The sequence below is a fragment of the Salvelinus namaycush genome, chromosome 23 (assembly GCF_016432855.1).
Source record: "Salvelinus namaycush isolate Seneca chromosome 23, SaNama_1.0, whole genome shotgun sequence".
NCBI classification, from domain to species: Eukaryota; Metazoa; Chordata; class Actinopteri; order Salmoniformes; family Salmonidae; genus Salvelinus; species Salvelinus namaycush.
In genome coordinates this window covers 6,471,288-6,494,975 of record NC_052329.1, presented here as the reverse complement: position 1 = coordinate 6,494,975, position 23,688 = coordinate 6,471,288, and the positions used below count along the sequence as shown (strand labels likewise).

The 23,688-nt window shown below is 48.2% G+C and overlaps 1 protein-coding gene across 1 annotated transcript in view; it reads left to right on the top strand.

Moving 5' to 3' along the window:
* The window catches only part of LOC120018939 (ubiquitin carboxyl-terminal hydrolase 32-like), a 121,921-nt gene that overhangs the window by 72,311 nt on the left and 25,922 nt on the right, over positions 1-23,688 (top strand). Inside the window, exons 16-26 of the mRNA XM_038962151.1 lie at positions 4,904-5,063; positions 8,502-8,656; positions 9,012-9,093; positions 9,741-9,815; positions 10,008-10,146; positions 10,312-10,417; positions 11,463-11,636; positions 12,114-12,288; positions 13,623-13,774; positions 13,858-13,969; positions 16,606-16,832. Of these exons, the coding sequence (XP_038818079.1) occupies positions 4,904-5,063; positions 8,502-8,656; positions 9,012-9,093; positions 9,741-9,815; positions 10,008-10,146; positions 10,312-10,417; positions 11,463-11,636; positions 12,114-12,288; positions 13,623-13,774; positions 13,858-13,969; positions 16,606-16,832 (1,557 nt within the window). The remainder of the gene's footprint in view (positions 1-4,903; positions 5,064-8,501; positions 8,657-9,011; positions 9,094-9,740; positions 9,816-10,007; positions 10,147-10,311; positions 10,418-11,462; positions 11,637-12,113; positions 12,289-13,622; positions 13,775-13,857; positions 13,970-16,605; positions 16,833-23,688) is intronic.

Genomic DNA, 23,688 nt, shown 5'->3' with positions numbered 1-23,688 from the left:
ACAACCACTGAACCGTAGATGGACCACAACACAACCACTGAACCGTAGATGGACCACAACACAACCACTGAACTGTAGATGGACCACAACACAACCACTGAACCGTAGATGGACCACAACACAACCACTGAACCGTAGATGGACCACAACCACTGAACCGTAGATGGACCACAACACAACCACTGAACCGTAGATGGACCACAACACAACCACTGAACCGTAGACGGACCACAACACAACCACTGAACTGTAGATGGACCACAACACAACCACTGAACCGTAGACGGACCACAACACAACCACTGAACCGTAGACGGACCACAACCACTGAACTGTAGACGGACCACAACACAACCACTGAACTGTAGACGGACCACAACACAACCACTGAACCGTAGACGGACCACAACACAACCACTGAACCGTAGATGGACCACAACACAACCACTGAACCGTAGATGGACCACAACACAACCACTGAACCGTAGACGGACCACAACACAACCACTGAACCGTAGACGGACCACAACACTATCACTGAACCGTAGATGGACCACAACCTCCCCTCAAACTATCACTGAACCGTAGATGGACCACAACACAACCACTGAACCGTAGATGGACCACAACACAACCACTGAACTGTAGATGGACCACAACACAACCACTGAACCGTAGATGGACCACAACACAACCACTGAACCGCAGATGGACCACAACCTCCCCTCAAACTATCACTGAACCGTAGATGGACCACAACACAACCACTGAACTGTAGATGGACCACAACACAACCACTGAACCGTAGACGGACCACAACCACTGAACCGTAGACGGACCACAACACAACCACTGAACCGTAGATGGACCACAACACAACCACTGAACCGTAGATGGACCACAACACAACCACTGAACCGTAGATGGACCACAACACAACCACTGAACCGTAGACGGACCACAACACAACCACTGAACCGTAGATGGACCACAACACAACCACTGAACTGTAGATGGACCACAACACAACCACTGAACCGTAGATGGACCACAACACAACCACTGAACTGTAGACGGACCACAACCTCCCCTCAAACTATCACTGAACCGTAGATGGACCACAACACAACCACTGAACCGTAGACGGACCACAACCTCCCCTCAAACTATCACTGAACCGTAGATGGACCACAACACAACCACTGAACTGTAGATGGACCACAACACAACCACTGAACCGTAGACGGACCACAACCACTGAACCGTAGACGGACCACAACCACTGAACCGTAGACGGACCACAACACAACCACTGAACCGTAGATGGACCACAACACAACCACTGAACCGTAGATGGACCACAACACAACCACTGAACCGTAGATGGACCACAACACAACCACTGAACTGTAGATGGACCACAACACAACCACTGAATCGTAGATGGACCACAACACAACCACTGAACTGTAGACGGACCACAACCACTGAACCGTAGATGGACCACAACACAACCACTGAACCGTAGATGGACCACAACACAACCACTGAACTGTAGACGGACCACAACACAACCACTGAACTGTAGACGGACCACAACACAACCACTGAACTGTAGACGGACCACAACACAACCACTGAACCGTAGATGGACCACAACCACTGAACCGTAGATGGACCACAACACAACCACTGAACCGTAGATGGACCACAACACAACCACTGAACTGTAGACGGACCACAACACAACCACTGAACCGTAGATGGACCACAACACAACCACTGAACCGTAGATGGACCACAACACAACCACTGAACCGTAGACGGACCACAACACAACCACTGAACCGTAGACGGACCACAACCTCCCCTCAAACTATCACTGAACCGTAGACGGACCACAACACGACCACTGAACCGTAGATGGACCACAACACAACCACTGAACTGTAGATGGACCACAACACAACCACTGAACTGTAGACGGACCACAACCTCCCCTCAAACTATCACTGAACCGTAGATGGACCACAACACAACCACTGAACCGTAGACGGACCACAACCTCCCCTCAAACTATCACTGAACCGTAGATGGACCACAACACAACCACTGAACTGTAGATGGACCACAACACAACCACTGAACCGTAGACGGACCACAACCACTGAACCGTAGACGGACCACAACCACTGAACCGTAGATGGACCACAACACAACCACTGAACCGTAGATGGACCACAACACAACCACTGAACCGTAGATGGACCACAACACAACCACTGAACCGTAGACGGACCACAACACGACCACTGAACCGTAGACGGAACACAACCACTGAACTGTAGATGGACCACAACACAACCACTGAACCGTAGATGGACCACAACACAACCACTGAACCGTAGATGGACCACAACACGACCACTGAACCGTAGACGGACCACAACACAACCACTGAACCGTAGACGGACCACAACACAACCACTGAACCGTAGACGGACCACAACACAACCACTGAACCGTAGACGGACCACAACACAACCACTGAACCGTAGACGGACCACAACACAACCACTGAACCGTAGACGGACCACAACACAACCACTGAACCGTAGACGGACCACAACACAACCACTGAACCGTAGACGGACCACAACACAACCACTGAACCGTAGACGGACCACAACACAACCACTGAACCGTAGACGGACCACAACACAACCACTGAACCGTAGACGGACCACAACACAACCACTGAACCGTAGACGGACCACAACACAACCACTGAACCGTAGACGGACCACAACACAACCACTGAACCGTAGACGGACCACAACACAACCACTGAACCGTAGACGGACCACAACACAACCACTGAACCGTAGACGGACCACAACACAACCACTGAACCGTAGACGGACCACAACACAACCACTGAACCGTAGACGGACCACAACACAACCACTGAACCGTAGACGGACCACAACACAACCACTGAACCGTAGACGGACCACAACACAACCACTGAACCGTAGACGGACCACAACACAACCACTGAACCGTAGACGGACCACAACACAACCACTGAACCGTAGACGGACCACAACACAACCACTGAACCGTAGACGGACCACAACACAACCACTGAACCGTAGACGGACCACAACACAACCACTGAACCGTAGACGGACCACAACACAACCACTGAACTGTAGACTGGACCACAACACAACCACTGAACCGTAGACGGACCACAACCACTGAACCGTAGACGGACCACAACACAACCACTGAACCGTAGACGGACCACAACACAACCACTGAACCGTAGACGGACCACAACACAACCACTGAACCGTAGACGGACCACAACACAACCACTAACCGTAGACGGACCACAACACAACCACAACCGTAGACGGACCACAACACAACCACTAACCGTAGACGGACCACAACACAACCACTGAACCGTAGATGGACCACAACACAACCACTGAACCGTAGACGGACCACAACACAACCACTGAACCGTAGATGGACCACAACACAACCACTGAACCGTAGATGGACCACAACACGACCACTGAACCGTAGATGGACCACAACACAACCACTGAACTGTAGACGGACCACAACCACTGAACCGTAGATGGACCACAACACAACCACTGAACTGTAGATGGACCACAACACAACCACTGAACCGTAGATGGACCACAACACAACCACTGAACCGTAGATGGACCACAACACGACCACTGAACCGTAGACGGACCACAACACGACCACTGAACCGTAGATGGACCACAACACGACCACTGAACCGTAGACGGACCACAACACAACCACTGAACCGTAGACGGACCACAACACAACCACTGAACCGTAGACGGACCACAACACAACCACTGAACCGTAGATGGACCACAACACAACCACTGAACCGTAGACGGACCACAACCACTGAACCGTAGACGGACCACAACCACAACCACAACCGTAGACGGACCACAACACAACCACTGAACCGTAGACGGACCACAACACAACCACTGAACCGTAGACGGACCACAACCACTGAACCGTAGACGGACCACAACCACTGAACCGTAGACGGACCACAACCACTGAACCGTAGACGGACCACAACACAACCACTGAACCGTAGACGGACCACAACACAACCACTGAACCGTAGACGGACCACAACACAACCACTGAACCGTAGACGGACCACAACACAACCACTGAACCGTAGACGGACCACAACACAACCACTGAACCGTAGATGGACCACAACACAACCACTGAACCGTAGATGGACCACAACACAACCACTGAACCGTAGATGGACCACAACACGACCACTGAACCGTAGACGGACCACAACACGACCACTGAACCGTAGACGGACCACAACCAGATGATGGGCACCTCTAGGACTGGGTCTAGCTTGAGAGATTTTCACACCGTTGTGGATGATTTTTGTGAAAGTTTCAGTTGTGTGTGCATACCTGAAATTAAGGCTCAGCCCTCAGTTTATTTATTCTTGCGCACAGATAAAACTGAAGAAATACATAATTACTAAACAATTGCAGAACACTCATTTAAAATCAACAACATGTAATACATGACATGAATAGAATACAGAACAGTTGAAACATTACAGAATGTTTTTCATGTAGAAAATGTAAATATTAAAATGTGATTGTAAAAAAAAATATATATATTTAAGAGCTTGAGTTAATATACACTCTGACAGCAGTGGGTGGAGGTACTGGTTGGGCGGAGGGAGGTACTGGTTGGGCGGAGGGAGGTACTGGTTGGGCGGAGGGAGGTACTGGTTGGGCGGAGGGAGGTACTGGTTGGGTGAAGGTACTCCTCTCCTTTTTCCCAGGTGATCCAGCAGACGAAAACAGGCCGTGCTGAGCTGGAGCTCTTCCCACGCTACCTCCTCTTCCTGCGGCAGCAGCCCGCCACACGCACCCCCCAGTCCAACATCTGGGTTAACATGGGTATGACCAGCCTGAGAATGTTCCCCCAGCACCTCCCCAGAGGTAACGTAAGCCTGCAGCAAGAAAGACGGCCTGCTAGGAGCCAACAAACGCTACTACTACTACTGTAGTCCACCCCTAATCATGCTGTTATAATGGACTGGTCCACCCCTAATTATGCTGTTATAATGGACTGGTCCACCCCTAATTATGCTGTTATAATGGACTGGTCCACCCCTAATCATGCTGTTATAATGGACTGGTCCACCCCTAATCATGCTGTTATAATGGACTGGTCCACCCCTAATCATGCTGTTATAATGGACTGGTCCACCCCTAATTATGCTGTTATAATGGACTGGTCCACCCCTAATCATGCTGTTATAATGGACTGGTCCACCCCTAATCATGCTGTTATAATGGACTGGTCCACCCCTAATCATGCTGTTATAATGGACTGGTCCACCCCTAATCATGCCCCTAAAATGGACTGGTCCACCCCTAATCATGCCCCTAAAATGGACTGGTCCGGCCCCTAATCATGCTGTTATAATGGACTGGTCTGGCCCCTAATCATGCCCCTAAAATGGACTGGTCCGGACCCTAATCATGCCCCTAAAATGGACTGGTTCGGCCCCTAATCATGCTGTTATAATGGACTGGTCCGGCCCCTAATCATGCTCCTAAAAAAGGGACTGGTCCTTCCCCTAATCATGCCCCTGAAAGGGACTGGTCCTTCCCCTAATCATGCCCCTGAAAGGGACTGGTCCTTCCCCTAATCATGCCCCTGAAAGGGACTGGTCCTTCCCCTAATCATGCCCCTAAAATGGACTGGTCCTTCCCCTAATCATGCCCCTAAAATGGACTGGTCCTTCCCCTAATCATGCCCCTAAAATGGACTGGTCCTTCCCCTAATCATGCCCCTGAAATGGACTGGTCCGGCCCCTAATCAAGTTCTTAGAATGGACTGCAGGATGAGTCATGGTCCATAGGGGGGTGGATATGGTGCCCACTGACCGTACTAAAAGACACTGAGAGCCTAACGCTTACTCTTCTGTCCGCATAGCCTTGTTGTCACAACAGTGGTGCTATAAAGCTTGACACGCCCTTCGTAAAGCCTACATTTAAAAAAAAAAAGTGTTATAATGATGACATAACAGAAACTGTAAACAACAGCTGATGGCAATGCTAGCCAATTAGCCTAGTTTAACAGATTGTGTTTAATTCAGGTGCGGTAAACCCAGGTTAGCTTATTCCATCTCTTATGTCATGGGGCAGTGTGATGTGGGCCACACCATGTGGTGTCAAGTCAATGTAAACAAAATTATTATATAGGTTTCTGTTATATTATGAGATTTTCTAGTTAGTCAAGTCTGTAATTTCCAGGCGGTTTATGTGCCTGAACCTCCACTAATGTAGCTCTATGGTAATCAGATTGGGGACGTGCTGCAGAGGCACTGGAGTGGTGCACTATGAGGCATTGGAGTGGTGCACTGAGGCACTATGAGGTATTGGAGTGGTGCACTGAGGCACTATGAGGTATTGGAGTGGTGCACAGAGGCACTATGAGGCATTGGAGTGGTGCACAGAGGCACTATGAGGCATTGGAGTGGTGCACAGAGGCACTATGAGGCATTGGAGTGGTGCACAGAGGCACTATGAGGTATTGGAGTGGTGCACAGAGGCACTATGAGGCACTGGAGTGGTGCACAGAGGCACTATGAGGCACTGGAGTGGTGCACAGAGGCACTATGAGGCACTGGAGTGGTGCACAGAGGCACTATGAGGCACTGGAGTGGTGCACAGAGGCACTATGAGGCACTGGAGTGGTGCACAGAGGCACTATGAGGCACTGGAGTGGTGCACAGAGGCACTATGATGTATTGGAGTGGTGCACTGGAGTGGTGCACAGAGGCATTGGAAAGGTGCACAGAGGCACCATGAGGCATTAGAGTGGTGCACTGGAGTGGTGCTCAGAGGCACTATGAGGCATTGGAGTGGTGCACAGAGGCACTATGAGGCATTGGAGTGGTGCACAGAGGCACTATGAGGCATTGGAGTGGTGCACAGAGGCACTATGAGGCACTGGAGTGGTGCACAGAGGCACTATGATGTATTGGAGTGGTGCACTGGAGTGGTGCACAGAGGCATTGGAAAGGTGCACAGAGGCACCATGAGGCATTAGAGTGGTGCACAGAGGCACCATGAGGCATTAGAGTGGTGATCTAATCGGACCGGTGCTATCAGATATCTGGCCCAGAGGAGTTAGTTTGGCTCCAGTCACAAATACCAGCTGACCAGGCATAGAAATAATCATATATAATATACTGTATGCTATTTAGCAGATGCTTTTATCCAAAGCGACTTAGTCATGCGTGCATACATTTTATGTATGGGTGGCCTCAGCGGGAATCGAACCCACGATCACATTTGCTGCAAGTGCCATAGAATGACTAGACCCAGACATACTGACCAAACAGCAAGGCTGTGCTGCTGGGAGAAATATGCTGTTTACAGCTTTTGATTCATTCTGTTTGCTTTCAAAGTATTGACAAAGTACAACCGATCAATCACAGATTAAGGTTGTCTTTTTTTCTTTTTTTGGGGCTTTAATTTTAAAATCAGTAATAATCCATTCCATTTTTGTTTTTAGTAATTGTTTATTAACTGAACTAATATTGATTTTTGTTGACTTATGATTGAATCAGATTTGAATCTTGTGAGTCACTAATGAGTTGATTTTAATGAATCAGTCTATTAATTAAATGATCTAATCTAAAACACACTTTCTTGCTGCTTCCTTACAACTAATCCTCCGCGAACTGAACTATTCTCTCTCGTAATAATGTGTTGATTTAACTCTCACAGGCTGTGTGCGTCTGTGTGTGCGTCTGTGTGTGCGTCTGTGTGTGCGTCTGTGTGAGAGTCTGTGTGAGAGTCTGTGTGAGAGTCTGTGTGTGAGTCTGTGTTTTTGTGTCTGTGTGAGTCTGTGTGTGAGTGTTTCTGTTACAAGACTTTGGGAGCTCATAGTCCACTAAAGGCTGGAGTGTTTTCCCCTCCTCTCGCCCTCCTCTTTCTCCCCTCCTCCTCTCGCCCCCCTCTTTCTCCCCTCCTCCTCCCCTCCTCTTTCTCCCCTCCTCCTCCCCTCCTCTTTCTCCCCTCCTCCTCTCGCCCTCCTCTTTCTCCCCTCCTCCTCTCGCCCTCCTCCTTTCGCCCCCCTCTTCTCCTCCTCTCGCCCCCCTCTTTCTCTCCTCATTGTCCCCCTCTCTCTCGCCTCTTTCGCTCCCCTCCTCTCGCCCTCCTCTTTCTCCCCTCCTCCTTTCGCCCCCCTCTTCTCCTCCTCTCGCCCCCCTCTTTCTCTCCTCATTGTCCCCCTCTCTCTCTCGCCTCTCTCGCTCCCCTCCTCTCGCCCTCCTCTTTCTCCCCTCCTCCTCCTCTCGCCCCCCTCTTTCTCTCCTCTCTCTCCCCCCTCCTCCCATTTCTCTCTCTCTCCCCCTCCAGGTAACGTGCCCTCCCCCAACGCTCCTCTGAAGCGTGTCCTGGCCTATACAGGCTGTTTCAGCCGCGTGGGCACCATCAAGGACATCCACCTGTACCTGTCTCGGAGGCTACGCATCAAAGACGAGGACATGAGGTTGTGGCTCTATAACAGTGAGGTGTGTATTCTTGAGCAACTATCACATGTCCGCAACTATCACATGTCCGCAACTATCACATGTCCACAACTATATTATAAGTGATATTACGGTGACATGAGAAAATATAAATTAATATAAACGTGCGGATGTTGACCTCTCCTCATCCAAACCTCCCCCCAGAACTATCTGGCACTGTTCTCCTCCTCCCCCCCAGAACTATCTGACCCTGTTCTCCTCCCCCCCAGAACTATCTGACCCTGTTCTCCTCCCCCCCAGAACTATCTGACCCTGTTCTCCTCCCCCCCAGAACTATCTGACCCTGTTCTCCTCCTCCCCCCAGAACTATCTGACCCTGTTCTCCTCCTCCCCCCAGAACTATCTGACCCTGCTGGATGATGAGGACCACACTCTGGAGGGCCTGAAGATTCAGGACGAGCAACACTTAGTTATCGAGGGTACGTTCAAAAAGACGACATTTAGTTACCGAGGGTACGACACTTAGTTACCGAGGGTACGACACTTAGTTACCGAGGGTACGACACTTAGTTATCGAGGGTACGACACTTAGTTACCGAGGGTACGACACTTAGTTACCGAGGGTACGACACTTAGTTACCGAGGGTACGACACTTAGTTACCGAGGGTACGACACTTAGTTACCGAGGGTACGACACTTAGTTATCGAGGGTACGACACTTAGTTACCGAGGGTACGTTCAAAAAGACGACACTTAGTTACCGAGGGTACGACACTTAGTTACCGAGGGTACGTTCAAAAAGACGACACTTAGTTACCGAGGGTACGACACTTAGTTACCGAGGGTACGACACTTAGTTACCGAGGGTACGACACTTAGTTACCGAGGGTACGACACTTAGTTACCGAGGGTACGACACTTAGTTACCGAGGGTACGACACTTAGTTATCGAGGGTACGTTCAACGAACGCTATAATTAATTAAAACTTTATCTGACTGCTGAGTGTGTTGAAATGTTTAAAAACCCTGACTGCAAACTTCTGATTATAAAGAGAAGATGAAAGTAGCACGTCTTTGTACTGTAAGTCATTGATGTGTAAAACCTTCATCTTGTGTTTTTTTTAGTTCGGAACAAAGACATGAGCTGGCCAGAAGAGATGTCCTTCATCGCTAACAGCAGTAAAATGGACCGACATAAAGGTACAATGGGACGGTGTAATTAGCCCCTTCTACCAGTACATCGGTACATTTACAACGCAGTTATCAAGAGCTTTCACTATGTAGAATGATCGATTTATCTCTAACCTCTCCCCGATTCTCCCCTAAAACCTTTCAAACGTGTAAATATGTAGTCTAATACTGTGCATGTCTACCCCCCCCCCCGCCCCCCAGTTGCTACGGAGAAGGGTGCCACGGGCCTCAGTAACCTAGGCAACACGTGCTTTATGAACTCTAGTATCCAGTGTGTGAGCAACACCACGCCCCTCACTGACTACTTCATCTCAGGAAGACACCTCTATGAACTCAACAGGTGTGTGTGTGTGTGTGTGTGTGTGTGTGTGTGTGTGTGTGTGTGTGTGTGTGTGTGTGTGTGTGTGTGTGTGTGTGTGTGTGTGTGTGTGTGTGTGTGTTTGTGTTGTGGAAAGTTGAACAGTTTGTTGGATAGCATCACTGACTTTATTTTTCGTGTGTCCAGAACCAATCCCATCGGGATGCGAGGTCACATGGCTAAATGTTACGGAGACCTACTGATGGAGCTGTGGAGTGGAACTCAGAAGAACGTCGCTCCTCTCAAACTCAGGGTGGGTTTTATAAATCCTGGCATGGATCGGCACAACAGTGGATGGGATTTCCTTACTCCCTGTAGTGGACAGTAGCTTGTACTGTGTCCTTAATGTCTCCATATGTGATATGAATGGATTGGCTAATATGTGGTCTCATTCAGTGTTTTCTTTAAGCGCCGGCCGTCGGCTAAATAGCCGATAACAGGCTTGTCAGCCGGCTACTTTTTCCACTTCGTTAATTAACTCGGCTTCTTTTCATTTAAAAGCTTCCGATTTTCACAAGAGTGAACGATATGCATTTTTTAGTGACCTCTTTCTTGATGGTGTAGGCTGTCAGTCACAAAGCCAGCGATTATAAGGAAAGATGCTGGTTGGTCACTCTGCTGTCTGTCCCGCCTCTCGGTGCCTGTGCTATCTTTGTGCGCTCTGGTTGGCTGCAGTCAAATTTATTTTCGTGATCCTATAGGCCTAGACAATATCCAAAACATCTAGCGATACGCTGAATTCATACATTATCAGACATTTGAATTGTAAAGTCATGTCTTTCTACTCAATACCACAACTCATTTTTACCAATATAAGAGGTAAAGTCGTAAAAAGTATTCAATAATTTAGCTGTGTATTTCAGATGGAATCAAAGCATTAAAATAGAGGTTGTTTGGCGTAGTGGTCTAAGGCTCTGCATCACAGTGCTAGCTGTGCCACTAGAGATCCTGGTTCGAGTCCAGGCTCTGTCACGACCGGGAGACCCATGGGTGGCGGTGCACAATTGGTCTAGCATCGTCCGGGTTAGGGGAGGGTTTGGCCCGGAAGGGATGTCCTTGTCCCATCGCCCACTAGCGACTCCTGTGGCGAGCCGGGCGCAGTGCACGCTGACCAGGTCGCCAGGTGTACGGTGTTTCCTCCGACACATTGGTGCGGCTGGCTTTCGGGTTAAGCGGACATTTTTGTCAAGAAGCAATCTTTTCACCATTCGGATCAGCTCTGAAGAAGGTCTGATGTGATTGGTCGTGATATGAATGAATTGACTAATGTGTGTTTGTCTCACTACCGACCCGTGTAGTGGACGATAGCGAAGTACGCCCCACGGTTCAACGGCTTCCAGCAGCAGGACAGTCAGGAGCTTCTGGCCTTCCTATTGGACGGGCTCCATGAGGACCTGAACAGGGTGCATGAGAAACCCTACGTAGAGCTGAAGGACAGCAACGGACGACCCGACTGGGAGGTCGCCTTAGAGGTCAGAGTTCAATCAATAAACCAAACATATGCACAACTTCACACACACACACACACGCGCGCGCGCGCACACAGTCAACCAATACACACACGTACAACCAATCAATCAATCTTTATTTTCCCAGAGAATTTTCCACTGTTAATATGGAAACAATAAATTCAATAAACGAAAAAAGGAAAAGGAAAAACTAGACTGTAGAGTAACATTCACCAATCATACAGCACTACATCATCATCGTCCTTTGGAGCATCTTCTGGCAGCCATCTTGGGTGTCTAGAGACCAGGAGAGAGTCAATGAGTCAGCCCATCCACTAAGCACTTCTTAAGGAGTGGATGACCTGTGAAGTGTGTGTATTGATATACAGTTAATGAACAGTGTGTGTGTGTGCATGTTTATAGGAGTAATTAGCAGCATTAGTGCTGTGTGTGTGTGTGTTTTACGTCTCTCTATGGTTCCGTGTGCGTGTTCCTCGTCAGGCGTGGGAGAACCACTTGCGGAGGAACCGTTCCATCGTGGTGGATCTGTTCCACGGCCAGCTCAAGTCCCAGGTCAAGTGTAAGACGTGTGGTCACATCAGCGCCCGCTTCGACCCCTTCAACTTCCTGTCTTTACCCCTCCCCATGGACAGCTCCATGCACCTGGAGATCACTGGTGAGGACCTGGGGCTCAATACCCTGATGGGGGGGGGGGGGGGTTTGATCTCTGTGGACATGATTTCCGGATGGCGAGTTGGTTTTGGTCTTAATTGACCTGAACCGTTTGCCAGAGGAGTTTTAATTTTATTTTTTTATGATTTTTCCTGCACACTTCCTTACCCTGGTGGCAGCTGCAGGATAGTTAGAGGCCAGGTAGCCTAGTGGTTAGAGGCCAGGTAGCCTAGTGGTTAGAGGCCAGGTAGCCTAGGGGTTAGAGGAGGCAGGTAGCCTAGTGGTTAGAGGAGGCAGGTAGCCTAGTGGTTAGAGGAGGCAGGTAGCCTAGTGGTTAGAGGAGGCAGGTAGCCTAGTGGTTAGAGGAGGCAGGTAGCCTAGTGGTTAGAGGAGGCGGGTAGCCTAGTGGTTAGAGGAGGCGGGTAGCCTAGTGGTTAGAGGAGGCGGGTAGCCTAGTGGTTAAGAGGAGGCGGGTAGCCTAGTGGTTAAGAGGAGGCGGGTAGCCTAGTGGTTAAGAGGAGGCGGGTAGCCTAGTGGTTAAGAGGAGGCAGGGTAGCCTAGTGGTTAAGAGGCGGCAGGGTAGCCTAGTGGTTAAGAGGCGGCAGGGTAGCCTAGTGGTTAAGAGGCGGCAGGGTAGCCTAGTGGTTAAGAGGTGGCAGGGTAGCCTAGTGGTTAAGAGGCGGCAGGGTAGCCTAGTGGTTAAGAGGCGGCAGGGTAGCCTAGTGGTTAAGAGGCGGCAGGGTAGCCTAGTGGTTAAGAGGTGGCAGGGTAGCCTAGTGGTTAAGAGGAGGCGGGTAGCCTAGTGGTTAAGAGGAGGCGGGTAGCCTAGTGGTTAAGAGGAGGCGGGTAGCCTAGTGGTTAAGAGGAGGCGGGTAGCCTAGTGGTTAAGAGGAGGCGGGTAGCCTAGTGGTTAAGAGGAGGCGGGTAGCCTAGTGGTTAAGAGGAGGCGGGTGGTTAAGAGGAGGCGGGTGGTTAAGAGGAGGCGGGTGGCCTTGTAACCAAAAGGTTGCAAGATCGAATCCCCAAGCTGACAAGGTAAAAATATGTCGTTCTGCCCCTGAACAAGGCAGTTAACCCACTCTTCCTAGACCGTCATTGTAAATAACAATTTGTTCTTAACTGACTTGCCTAGTTAAATAAAGATTAAATAAAATTAAAACAAACCTGAGAATGGTGCAGGTCCTTGATAGAAGCCAAGCGGCAGCCAATGGCCCGTTTCCCAGATCTCAATTATTAGCAAATCATTTCCTCAAAGACAATAATGTTCAATGGGAAATATGCATATTTCTATTCACTTCCTGAAGTGACTGCATTTCGTCTGTCTCGTCTGTCTGTCAGTCATTATGCTGGATGGTTCTACCCCTGTACGGTTCGGCCTGAGGCTCAACATGGATGACAAGTACACCGGTCTGAAGAAACAGCTGAGTGAGCTGTGTAGTCTGAAACCAGAACAGATACTACTGGCTGAGGTCCACAGCTCCAACATCAAGGTACACACACACACACACGCACACACACAATAGCCCAATACAGAGAGAAGCTATAGTAGTAATCGTGTTTTTGTGTGCTGTAGAACTTCCCTCAGGATAACCAGAAGGTGCGTCTGTCGGTGAACGGCTTCCTGTGTGCGTTTGAGATCCCTGTGCCATGCTCCCCCACTTCCCTCACCTCTCCAACACAGACAGGTGAGAACCTCCTACACTAGAGGCTGGTAGAATGTAACACGCTGCTTCTAGAGGCTGGTAGAATGTAACGCGCTGCTTCTAGAGGCTGGTAGAATGTAACACGCTGCTTCTAGAGGCTGGTAGAATGTAACACGCTGCTTCTAGAGGCTGGTAGAATGTAACACGCTGCTTCTAGAGGCTGGTAGAATGTAACACGCTGCTTCTAGAGGCTGGTAGAATGTAACACGCTGCTTCTAGAGGCTGGTAGAATGTAACACGCTGCTTCTAGAGGCTGGTAGAATGTAACGCGCTGCTTCTAGAGGCTGGTAGAATGTAACGCGCTGCTTCTAGAGGCTGGTAGAATGTAACGCGCTGCTTCTAGAGGCTGGTAGAGTGTAACGCGCTGCTTCTAGAGGTGGGTAGAATGTAACACGCTGCTTCTAGAGGTGGGTAGAATGTAACACGCTGCTTCTAGAGGCTGGTAGAATGTAACACGCTGCTTCTAGAGGCTGGTAGAGTAACACGCTGCTTCTAGAGGCTGGTAGAGTGTAACGCGCTGCTTCTAGAGGCTGGTAGAATGTAACGCGCTGCTTCTAGAGGTGGGTAGAATGTAACGCGCTGCTTCTAGAGGCTGGTAGAGTGTAACACGCTGCTTCTAGAGGCGGGTAGAATGTAACACGCTGCTTCTAGAGGCTGGTAGAATGTAACGCGCTGCTTCTAGAGGCTGGTAGAATGTAACGCGCTGCTTCTAGAGGCTGGTAGAGTGTAACGCGCTGCTTCTAGAGGCTGGTAGAATGTAACGCGCTGCTTCTAGAGGCTGGTAGAATGTAACGCGCTGCTTCTAGAGGCTGGTAGAATGTAACGCGCTGCTTCTAGAGGCTGGTAGAATGTAACACGCTGCTTCTAGAGGCTGGTAGAATGTAACGCGCTGCTTCTAGAGGCTGGTAGAATATAACGCGCTGCTTCTAGAGGCTGGTAGAATGTAACGCGCTGCTTCTAGAGGCTGGTAGAATGTAACGCGCTGCTTCTAGAGGCTGGTAGAATGTAACGCGCTGCTTCTAGAGGCTGGTAGAATATAACACGCTGCTTCTAGAGGCTGGTAGAATGTAACACGCTGCTTCTAGAGGCTGGTAGAATGTAACGCGCTGCTTCTAGAGGCTGGTAGAATATAACACGCTGCTTCTAGAGGCTGGTAGAATGTAACACGTGCTGCTTCTAGAGGCTGGTAGAATGTAACGCGTGCTGCTTCTAGAGGCTGGTAGAATGTAACGCGTGCTGCTTCTAGAGGCTGGTAGAATGTAACACGCTGCTTCTAGAGGCTGGTAGAATGTAACGCGTGCTGCTTCTAGAGGTGGGTAGAATGTAACGCGTGCTGCTTCTAGAGGTGGGTAGAATGTAACACGCTGCTTCTAGAGGCTGGTAGAATGTAACACGCTGCTTCTAGAGGCTGGTAGAATGTAACGCGCTGCTTCTAGAGGCTGGTAGAATGTAACGCGCTGCTTCTAGAGGCTGGTAGAATGTAACGCGCTGCTTCTAGAGGCTGGTAGAATGTAACACGCTGCTTCTAGAGGCTGGTAGAATGTAACACGCTGCTTCTAGAGGCTGGTAGAATGTAACACGCTGCTTCTAGAGGCTGGTAGAATGTAACACGCTGCTTCTAGAGGCTGGTAGAATGTAACACGCTGCTTCTAGAGGCTGGTAGAATGTAACGCGCTGCTTCTAGAGGCTGGTAGAATGTAACGCGCTGCTTCTAGAGGCTGGTAGAGTGTAACGCGCTGCTTCTAGAGGCTGGTAGAATGTAACGCGCTGCTTCTAGAGGCTGGTAGAATGTAACACGCTGCTTCTAGAGGCTGGTAGAATGTAACGCGTGCTGCTTCTAGAGGCTGGTAGAATGTAACACGCTGCTTCTAGAGGCTGGTAGAATGTAACGCGCTGCTTCTAGAGGCTGGTAGAATGTAACACGCTGCTTCTAGAGGCTGGTAGAATATAACACGCTGCTTCTAGAGGTGGGTAGAATGTAACACGCTGCTTCTAGAGGTGGGTAGAATGTAACACGCTGCTTCTAGAGGTGGGTAGAATGTAACACGCTGCTTCTAGAGGTGGGTAGAATGTAACACGCTGCTTCTAGAGGTGGGTAGAATGTAACACGCTGCTTCTAGAGGTGGGTAGAATGTAACACGCTGCTTCTAGAGGTGGGTAGAATGTAACACGCTGCTTCTAGAGGTGGGTAGAATGTAACACGCTGCTTCTAGAGGTGGGTAGAATGTAACACGCTGCTTCTAGAGGCGGGTAGAATGTAACACGCTGCTTCTAGAGGTGGGTAGAATGTAACACGCTGCTTCTAGAGGTGGGTAGAATGTAACGCGCTGCTTCTAGAGGTGGGTAGAATGTAACGCGCTGCTTCTAGAGGTGGGTAGAATGTAACGAGCTGCTTCTAGAGGTGGGTAGAATCGTTGGACCCTATTGTGGCTGAAGTGACGAGTGTCTTACAGACAGAAACACTTTGGAAAAAGGCATTAATTAAAACGGGTTGAGAAACTTTTTGACTATCTCTCCTTATGACCTTAACCCTACCATACTCCTCACGGTCACATGATAAACCAACTCACTGTTTCCAGAAGGGCTCTCTGACATGTCCGTCTGTAACACCTCTCCAGACATCACCCCTGTGCCCATGGCTAACGGGGTGGCGGTGGCAGCTAAAGCCCATCCTGATGGTAAGCCTGGTCTGATCTCCAACGGCATGCCCAGCACCGTGGTGCACTGCAGAGAGACCACAGAGAGAAGCCTGCCCAACGGAGGGCTGGGGGTGGCCAACGGACACGTGTCCCCCGTCCAGGACAGTCCCTTCATCGGGTACATCATCGCCATGCACAGGAAGATGGTGGGTACCACAGAATAAATGAATAAGAATAGAATGTTTTATATACATTTTTTTTAAACTCTCACTGGGCAGTTTATTAGGTACACCCATCTATTACTGTGTAGGACCCCCCTTTTGCCTCCAGAACATCCTGAATTCTTCGTCGCATTCTACAAGGTTGTCTGAAACGTTTCACAGGGATGTTGGTCCATGTTGACGCGATGACATCACGCAGTTGCTGCAGATTAGATGGTGGTACATTCATGCTGTCAACAGCCCGTTCCATCTCATCCCTTTATGTTCTATTGGGTTGAGGTCTGGGGACTGACCAGGACACTCAGTAAACTGAACTCGCTGTCATGTTCCAGGTGATGTTTTTCACCTCCTCAATTGCCCAGTGTTGGTGATGGCGTGCCCACTGGAGCCGATTCTTCTTGTTTTTAGCTGATAGGACTGGAACCCGGTGTGGTCGTCTGCTGCAATAGCCCATCCGTGACGAAGACCGACAAGTTGTACTGCACTGTTATTTATCTGTTTGTGGCCCGCCTGTTAGCTTGCACGATTCTTGCCATTCTCCTTCGACATCTCTCATCAATGAGCTGTTTTCACCAACAGGACTGCAGCGGACTGGATGTTTTTTGTTTGCAGCACCGTTCTCTGTAAACCCTAGACACAGTTGTGCGTGAAAAGCCCAGGAGGCTGGCAGTTTCTGAGATACTGGATCTGGCACGCCTGGCACCGACGATCATACTACGCTCAGTCGCTTAGGTGACTCGTTTTGCCCGTTCTAATGTTCAATTGAACAGTAACTGAATGTCTCGATGCCTTTCTGCTTTATGTAACAAGCCAGAGCTACGTGACTCTTCCTGTTTCCTTCACAAGGTCCGTTGCTGCTGTTCTGGGATTGATTTGCACTTTTTGCACCAAAGTACGTTCATCTCTAGGAGACAGAACGTGTCTCCTTCCTGAGTGGTATGACGGCTGCGTGGTCCCATGGTATTTATACTTGCGTACTATTGTTTGTACAGATGAACGTGGTACCTTCAGGCGTTTGGAAATTGCTCCCAAGGATGAACCAGACTTGTGGAGGTCTACAATTTTTTTTCTGAGGTCTTGGCTGATTTTCTTTTGATTTTCCCATGATGTCAAGCAAAGAGGCACTGAGTTTGAAGGTTGGCCTTGAAATACATCCACAGGTACACCTCCAATTGACTCAAATTATGTCAATTAGCCTATTGGAAGCTTCTAATGCCATGACATCCTTTTCTGGAATTTTCCCAGCTGTTTAAAGGCACAGTCAACTTCGTGTATGTAAACTTCTGACCCACTGGAATTGTGATACAGTGAAATAATCTGTCTGTAAACAATTGTTGGAAAAATTACTTGTGTCATGCACAAAGTAGATGTCCTAACCGACTTGCCAAAAGTATAGTTTGTTAACAAGAAATCTGTGGAGTGGTTGAAAACAAGTTTTAATGTGTATGTGAACTTCCGACTTCAACTGTGTGTGTGTGTGTGTGTGTGTGTGTGTGTGTGTGTGTGTGTGTGTGTGTGTGTGTGTGTGTGTGTGTGTGTGTGTGTGTGTGTATATATATACATACATACATACATACATACATACATACATACATACATACATACATACATACATACATACATACATACATACATACATACATACATACATACATACATACAGTACCAGTCAAAGATTTGGACACACCTACTCGTTCAAAGGGTTTTTCTTTATTTTTACTATTTTCTACATTGTAGAATAATAGTGAAACATCGAAACTATGAAATAACACATATGGAATCATGTAGTAACCAAAACAGTGTTAAAACTTCTTATGGCTGCAATCCCGTCACCGGGATCGATATGACAGCAGCCAGTGACAGTGCAGGGCGCCAAATTCAAAAACCAGAAATCTCATAATTAACATTCCTCAGACATTCATGTGTCTTATATCATTTTAAAGGTAATCTTGTTGTTAATCCCACCAAAGTGTCTGATTTTCAAATAGGCTAAGCACTACAAACGATTATGTTAGGTCACCACAAAACCACAATAAGCACAGCCATTTTTCCAGCGAAAGATAGCTTTCACAAAAAACAGAAATAGAGATAAAATTAATCACTAACCTTTGATTATCTTCATCAGATGACACTCATAGGACTTCATGTTACACAATACATGCATGTTTTGTTTGATAAAGTTTACATTTACATTTAAGTCATTTAATGTAAGTTCATATTTATATCAAAAAATCTGAGTTTACATTGGCGCGTTAGATTCACTAGTTCCAAAAACATCAAGTGATTGTGCATAGCCACATCGTTTCAACAGAAATACTCATCATAAATGTAGATGATAATACAAGTTATACACATGGAATTATAGATATACCTCTCCTTAATGCAACCGCTGTGTCAGATTTCAAAAAAACTTTACGGAAAAATAAACCATGCAATAATCTGAGACGGAGCTCAGAACAATAGACAAATTAGCCGCCATGTTGGACTCAACAGAAACCAGAAAATACACTGCTCAAAAAAATAAAGGGAACACTAAAATAACACATCCTAGATCTGAATGAATGAAATATTCTTATTAAATACTTTTTTCTTTACATAGTTGAATGTGCTGACAACAAAATCACACATTATCAATGGAAATCAAATTTATCAACCCATGGAGGTCTGGATTTGGAGTCACACTCAAAATTAAAGTGGAAAAGCACACTACAGGCTGATCCAACTTTGATGTAATGTCCTTAAAACAAGTCAAAATGAGGCTCAGTAGTGTGTGTGGCCTCCACGTGCCTGTATGACCTCCCTACAACGCCTGGGCATGCTCCTGATGAGGTGGCGGATGGTCTCCTGTGGGATCTCCACCCAGACCTGGACTAAAGCATCCGCCAACTCCTGGACAGTCTGTGGTGCAACGTGGCGTTGGTGGATGGAGCGAGACATGATGTCCCAGATGTGCTCAATTGGATTCAGGTCTGGGGAACGGGCGGGCCAGTCCATAGCATCAATGCCTTCCTCTTGCAGGAACTGCTGACACACTCTAGCCACATGAGGTCTAGCATTGTCTTGCATTAGGAGGAACCCAGGGCCAACCGCACCAGCATATGGTCTCACAAGGGGTCTTAGGATGTCATCTCGGTACCTAATGGCAGTCAGGCTACCTCTGGCGAGCCCATGTAGGGCTGTGTGGCCCCCCAAAGAAATGCCACCCCACACCATGACTGACCCACCGCCAAACCGGTCATGCTGGAGGATGTTGCAGGCAGCAGAACGTTCTCCACGGCGTCTCCAGGCTGTCACGTCTGTCACGTGCTCAGTGTGAACCTGCTTTCATCTGTGAAGAGCCAGTGGCAAATTTGCCAATCTTAGTGTTCTCTTTCAAATGCCAAACGTCCTGCACGGTGTTGGGCTGTAAGCACAACCCCCACCTGTGGACGTCGGGCCCTCATACCACCCTCATGGAGTCTGTTTCTGACCGTTTGAGCAGACACATGCACATTTGTGGCCTGCTGGAGGTCATTTTGCAGGGCTCTGGCAGTGCTCCTCCTTGCACAAAGGCAGAGGTAGCGGTCCTGCTGCTGGGTTGTTGCCCTCCTACGGCCTCCTCCACGTCTCCTGATGTACTGTTCTGTCTCCTGGTAGCGACTCCATGCTCTGGACACTACGCTGACAGACACAGCAAACCTTCTTGCCACAGCTCGCATTGATGTGCCATCCTGGATGAGCTGCACTACCTGAGCCACTTGTGTGGGTTGTAGACTCCGTCTCATGCTACCACTAGAGTGAAAGCACCGCCAACATTCAAAAGTGACCAAAACATCAGCCAGGAAGCATAGGAAGAAAATCCATCCATATCTCTCTATTTTCAATGAGAGCTTGGTTGAAAATCTGGCACCCCCAGAAAATATCCAAACAGGAAGTGGAACTTCTCAGGTTTTTGCCTGCCATATGAGTTCTGTTATACTCACAGACATAATTCAAACAGTTTTAGAAACTTCAGTGTTTTCTATCCAATACTAATAATAATATGCATATATTAGCAACTATGACATAGGAGCAGGCTGTTTACTCTGGGCACCTCTGTGCACCTTTCATCCAAGCTACTCAATACTGCCCCTTCAGCCATAAGAAGTTAAACAAATCAAAATATAGTTGAGTTTCTTCGAAGCAGCCACCCTTTGCCTTGACAGCTTTGCACACTCTTGGCATTCTCTCAACCAGCTTCATGAGGTAGTCACCTGGAATGCATTTCACATAAAATGTTATTGATCACATACACATGTTTAGCAGATGTTATTGCGGGTGTAGCGAAATGCTTGTGTTTCTAGCTCCGACAGTGCAGCACTATCTAACCTGGAATGCATTTCAATTAACAGGTGTGCCTTGTTAATTAAAAGTTAGTTTGTGGAATTTCTTCATTCCTTAATGCGTTTGAGCCAATCAGTTGTGTTGTGACAAGGTAGGGGTGGTATACAGAAGATGGCCCTATTTGGTAGAAGACCAAGTCCATATTATGGCAAGAACAGCTCAAATAATAAGAAACGACAGTCTGACCTTAATGTCTTAATCTGGAAAATGTCATGAACTTTGAAAGTTTCTTCAAGTGCAGTCGCAACAACCATCAAGCGCTATGATGAAACTGGCTCTCATGAGGACCGACACAGGAAAGGAAGACCCAGAGTTACCTCTGCTGCAGAGGATAAATTCATTAGTTATCAGCCACAGAAATCGTCAATTAACTGCCCCTCAAATTGCAGCCCAAATAAAGTAACATACACATCTCAACATCAACTGTTCAGAGGAGACTGTGTGAATCAGGCCTTCATGGTCGATTTGCTACAAAGAAACCACTACTGAAGGACACCAATAATAAGAAGAGACTTGCTTTGGCCAAAAAACACGAGCAATGGACATTAGACCGGGGGAAATCTGTCCTTTGGTCTGATGAGTCCAAATTTGAGATTTTCGGTTCCATCTGCCGTGTCTTTGTGAGACACAGAGTAGGTGAACGGATGATCTCCGCATGTGTGGTTCCCTCCGTGAAGCATGGAGGAGGAGGAGGTGTGATGGTGTTGGGATGCTTTGCTGGTGACACTCAGTGATTTTATTTAGAATTCAAGGCACACTTAACCAGCATGGCTACCACAGCATTCTGCAGCGATATGCCATCCCATCTGGTTTGCACTTAGTCCCACTATCATTTGTTTTTCAACAGGACAATGACCCAACACACCTCCAGGCCGTGTAAGGGCTATTTGACCAAGAAGGAGAGTGATGGAGTGCTGCATCAGATGACCTGGCCTCCACAATCACCCGACCTCAACCCAATTGAGATGGTTTGGGATGAGTTGGACCGCAGAGTGAAGGAAAAACAGCCAACAAGTGCTCAGCGTATGTGGGAACTCATTGAAAACTGTTGGAAATCATTCCAGGTGAAGCTGGTTGAGAGAATGCCAAGAATGTGCAAAGCTGTCATCAAGGCAAAGGGTGGCTACTTTGAAGAATCTCAAATATAAAATATATTTGGTTTTGTTGAACACTTTTTTTTTTTTTTTTATTCCATATGTGTTATTTCATAGTTTTGATGTCTTCACTATTATTCTACAATGTAGAAAATAGTCAAAAATAAAGAAAAACCCTTGAATAAGTAGGTGTTCTAAAATATATATATATATATAGTGTGTGCTGCTATTGTGGACAACAGGCACTTCTCCGAGTTTGTGGACAACAGGCACTCTCCGAGTTTGTGGACAACAGGCACTCTCCGAGTTTGTGGACAACAGGCACTCTCCGAGTTTGTGGACAACAGGCACTCTCCGAGTTTGTGGACAACAGGCACTCTCCGAGTTTGTGGACAACAGGCACTCTCCGAGTTTGTGGACAACAGGCACTTCTCCGAGTTTGTGGACAACAGGCACTCTCCGAGTTGCCACTGCCCTAGTGATGTCTTTTTAGGAAGGAAGTTGTCCAGGCCACTTTTATGTCTGTTTTTAGATGTTGATATTATATCTACATGCACGCAGCAGTTTCCACACTTACATCTCTAGATGCTGTTTTCCACTGTGCCCTTAGACTCATTACTGGTGATTTTTATTTTAGAACGCACCATTGTATCAAAAGTTGAGTTGAACATCTCTGTCTTTAAGAAGAGGTTCAGCATCTCTGTCTTTAAGAAGAGGTTCAACATCTCTGTCTTTAAGAAGAGGTTCAGCATCTCTGTCTTTAAGAAGAGGTTCAACATCTCTGTCTTTAAGAAGAGGTTCAACATCTCTGTCTTTAAGAAGAGGTTCAGCATTCCATTCTGTTTATTTACAAAGTGCTTCTGCAGAATTTTCCCGAATGTACCTGACAACACTGGTCAAGGTCACAACAATAGAATGCAGTACAAGAGCACAATACTGAGTAGTGCTAGGGGTTCCAATGGTGGCTTCTGATTTAGGGAGTGCTGCATTTTTGTTTTTTATGCTCCTGAGATGTGGATGTGTTGCAGGGGAGGCTCAGGGTTGGATGTGTTGCAGGGGAGGCTCAGGGTTGAATGCGTTGCCGGGGAGGCTCAGGGTTGAATGCGTTGCCGGGGAGGCTCAGGGGAGGATGCGTTGCAGGGGAGGCTCAGGGAAGGATGCGTTGCAGGGGAGGCTCGGGAGGATGCGTTGCAGGGGAGGCTCAGGGGTGGATGCGTTGCAGGGGAGGCTCAGGGTTGGATGCGTTGCAGGGGAGGCTCAGGGTTGGATGTGTTGCAGGGGAGGCTCAGGGTTGGATGCGTTGCAGGGGAGGCTCAGGGGAGAATGCGTTGCAGGGGAGGCTCAGGGTTGGATGCGTTGCAGGGGAGGCTCAGGGTTGGATGCGT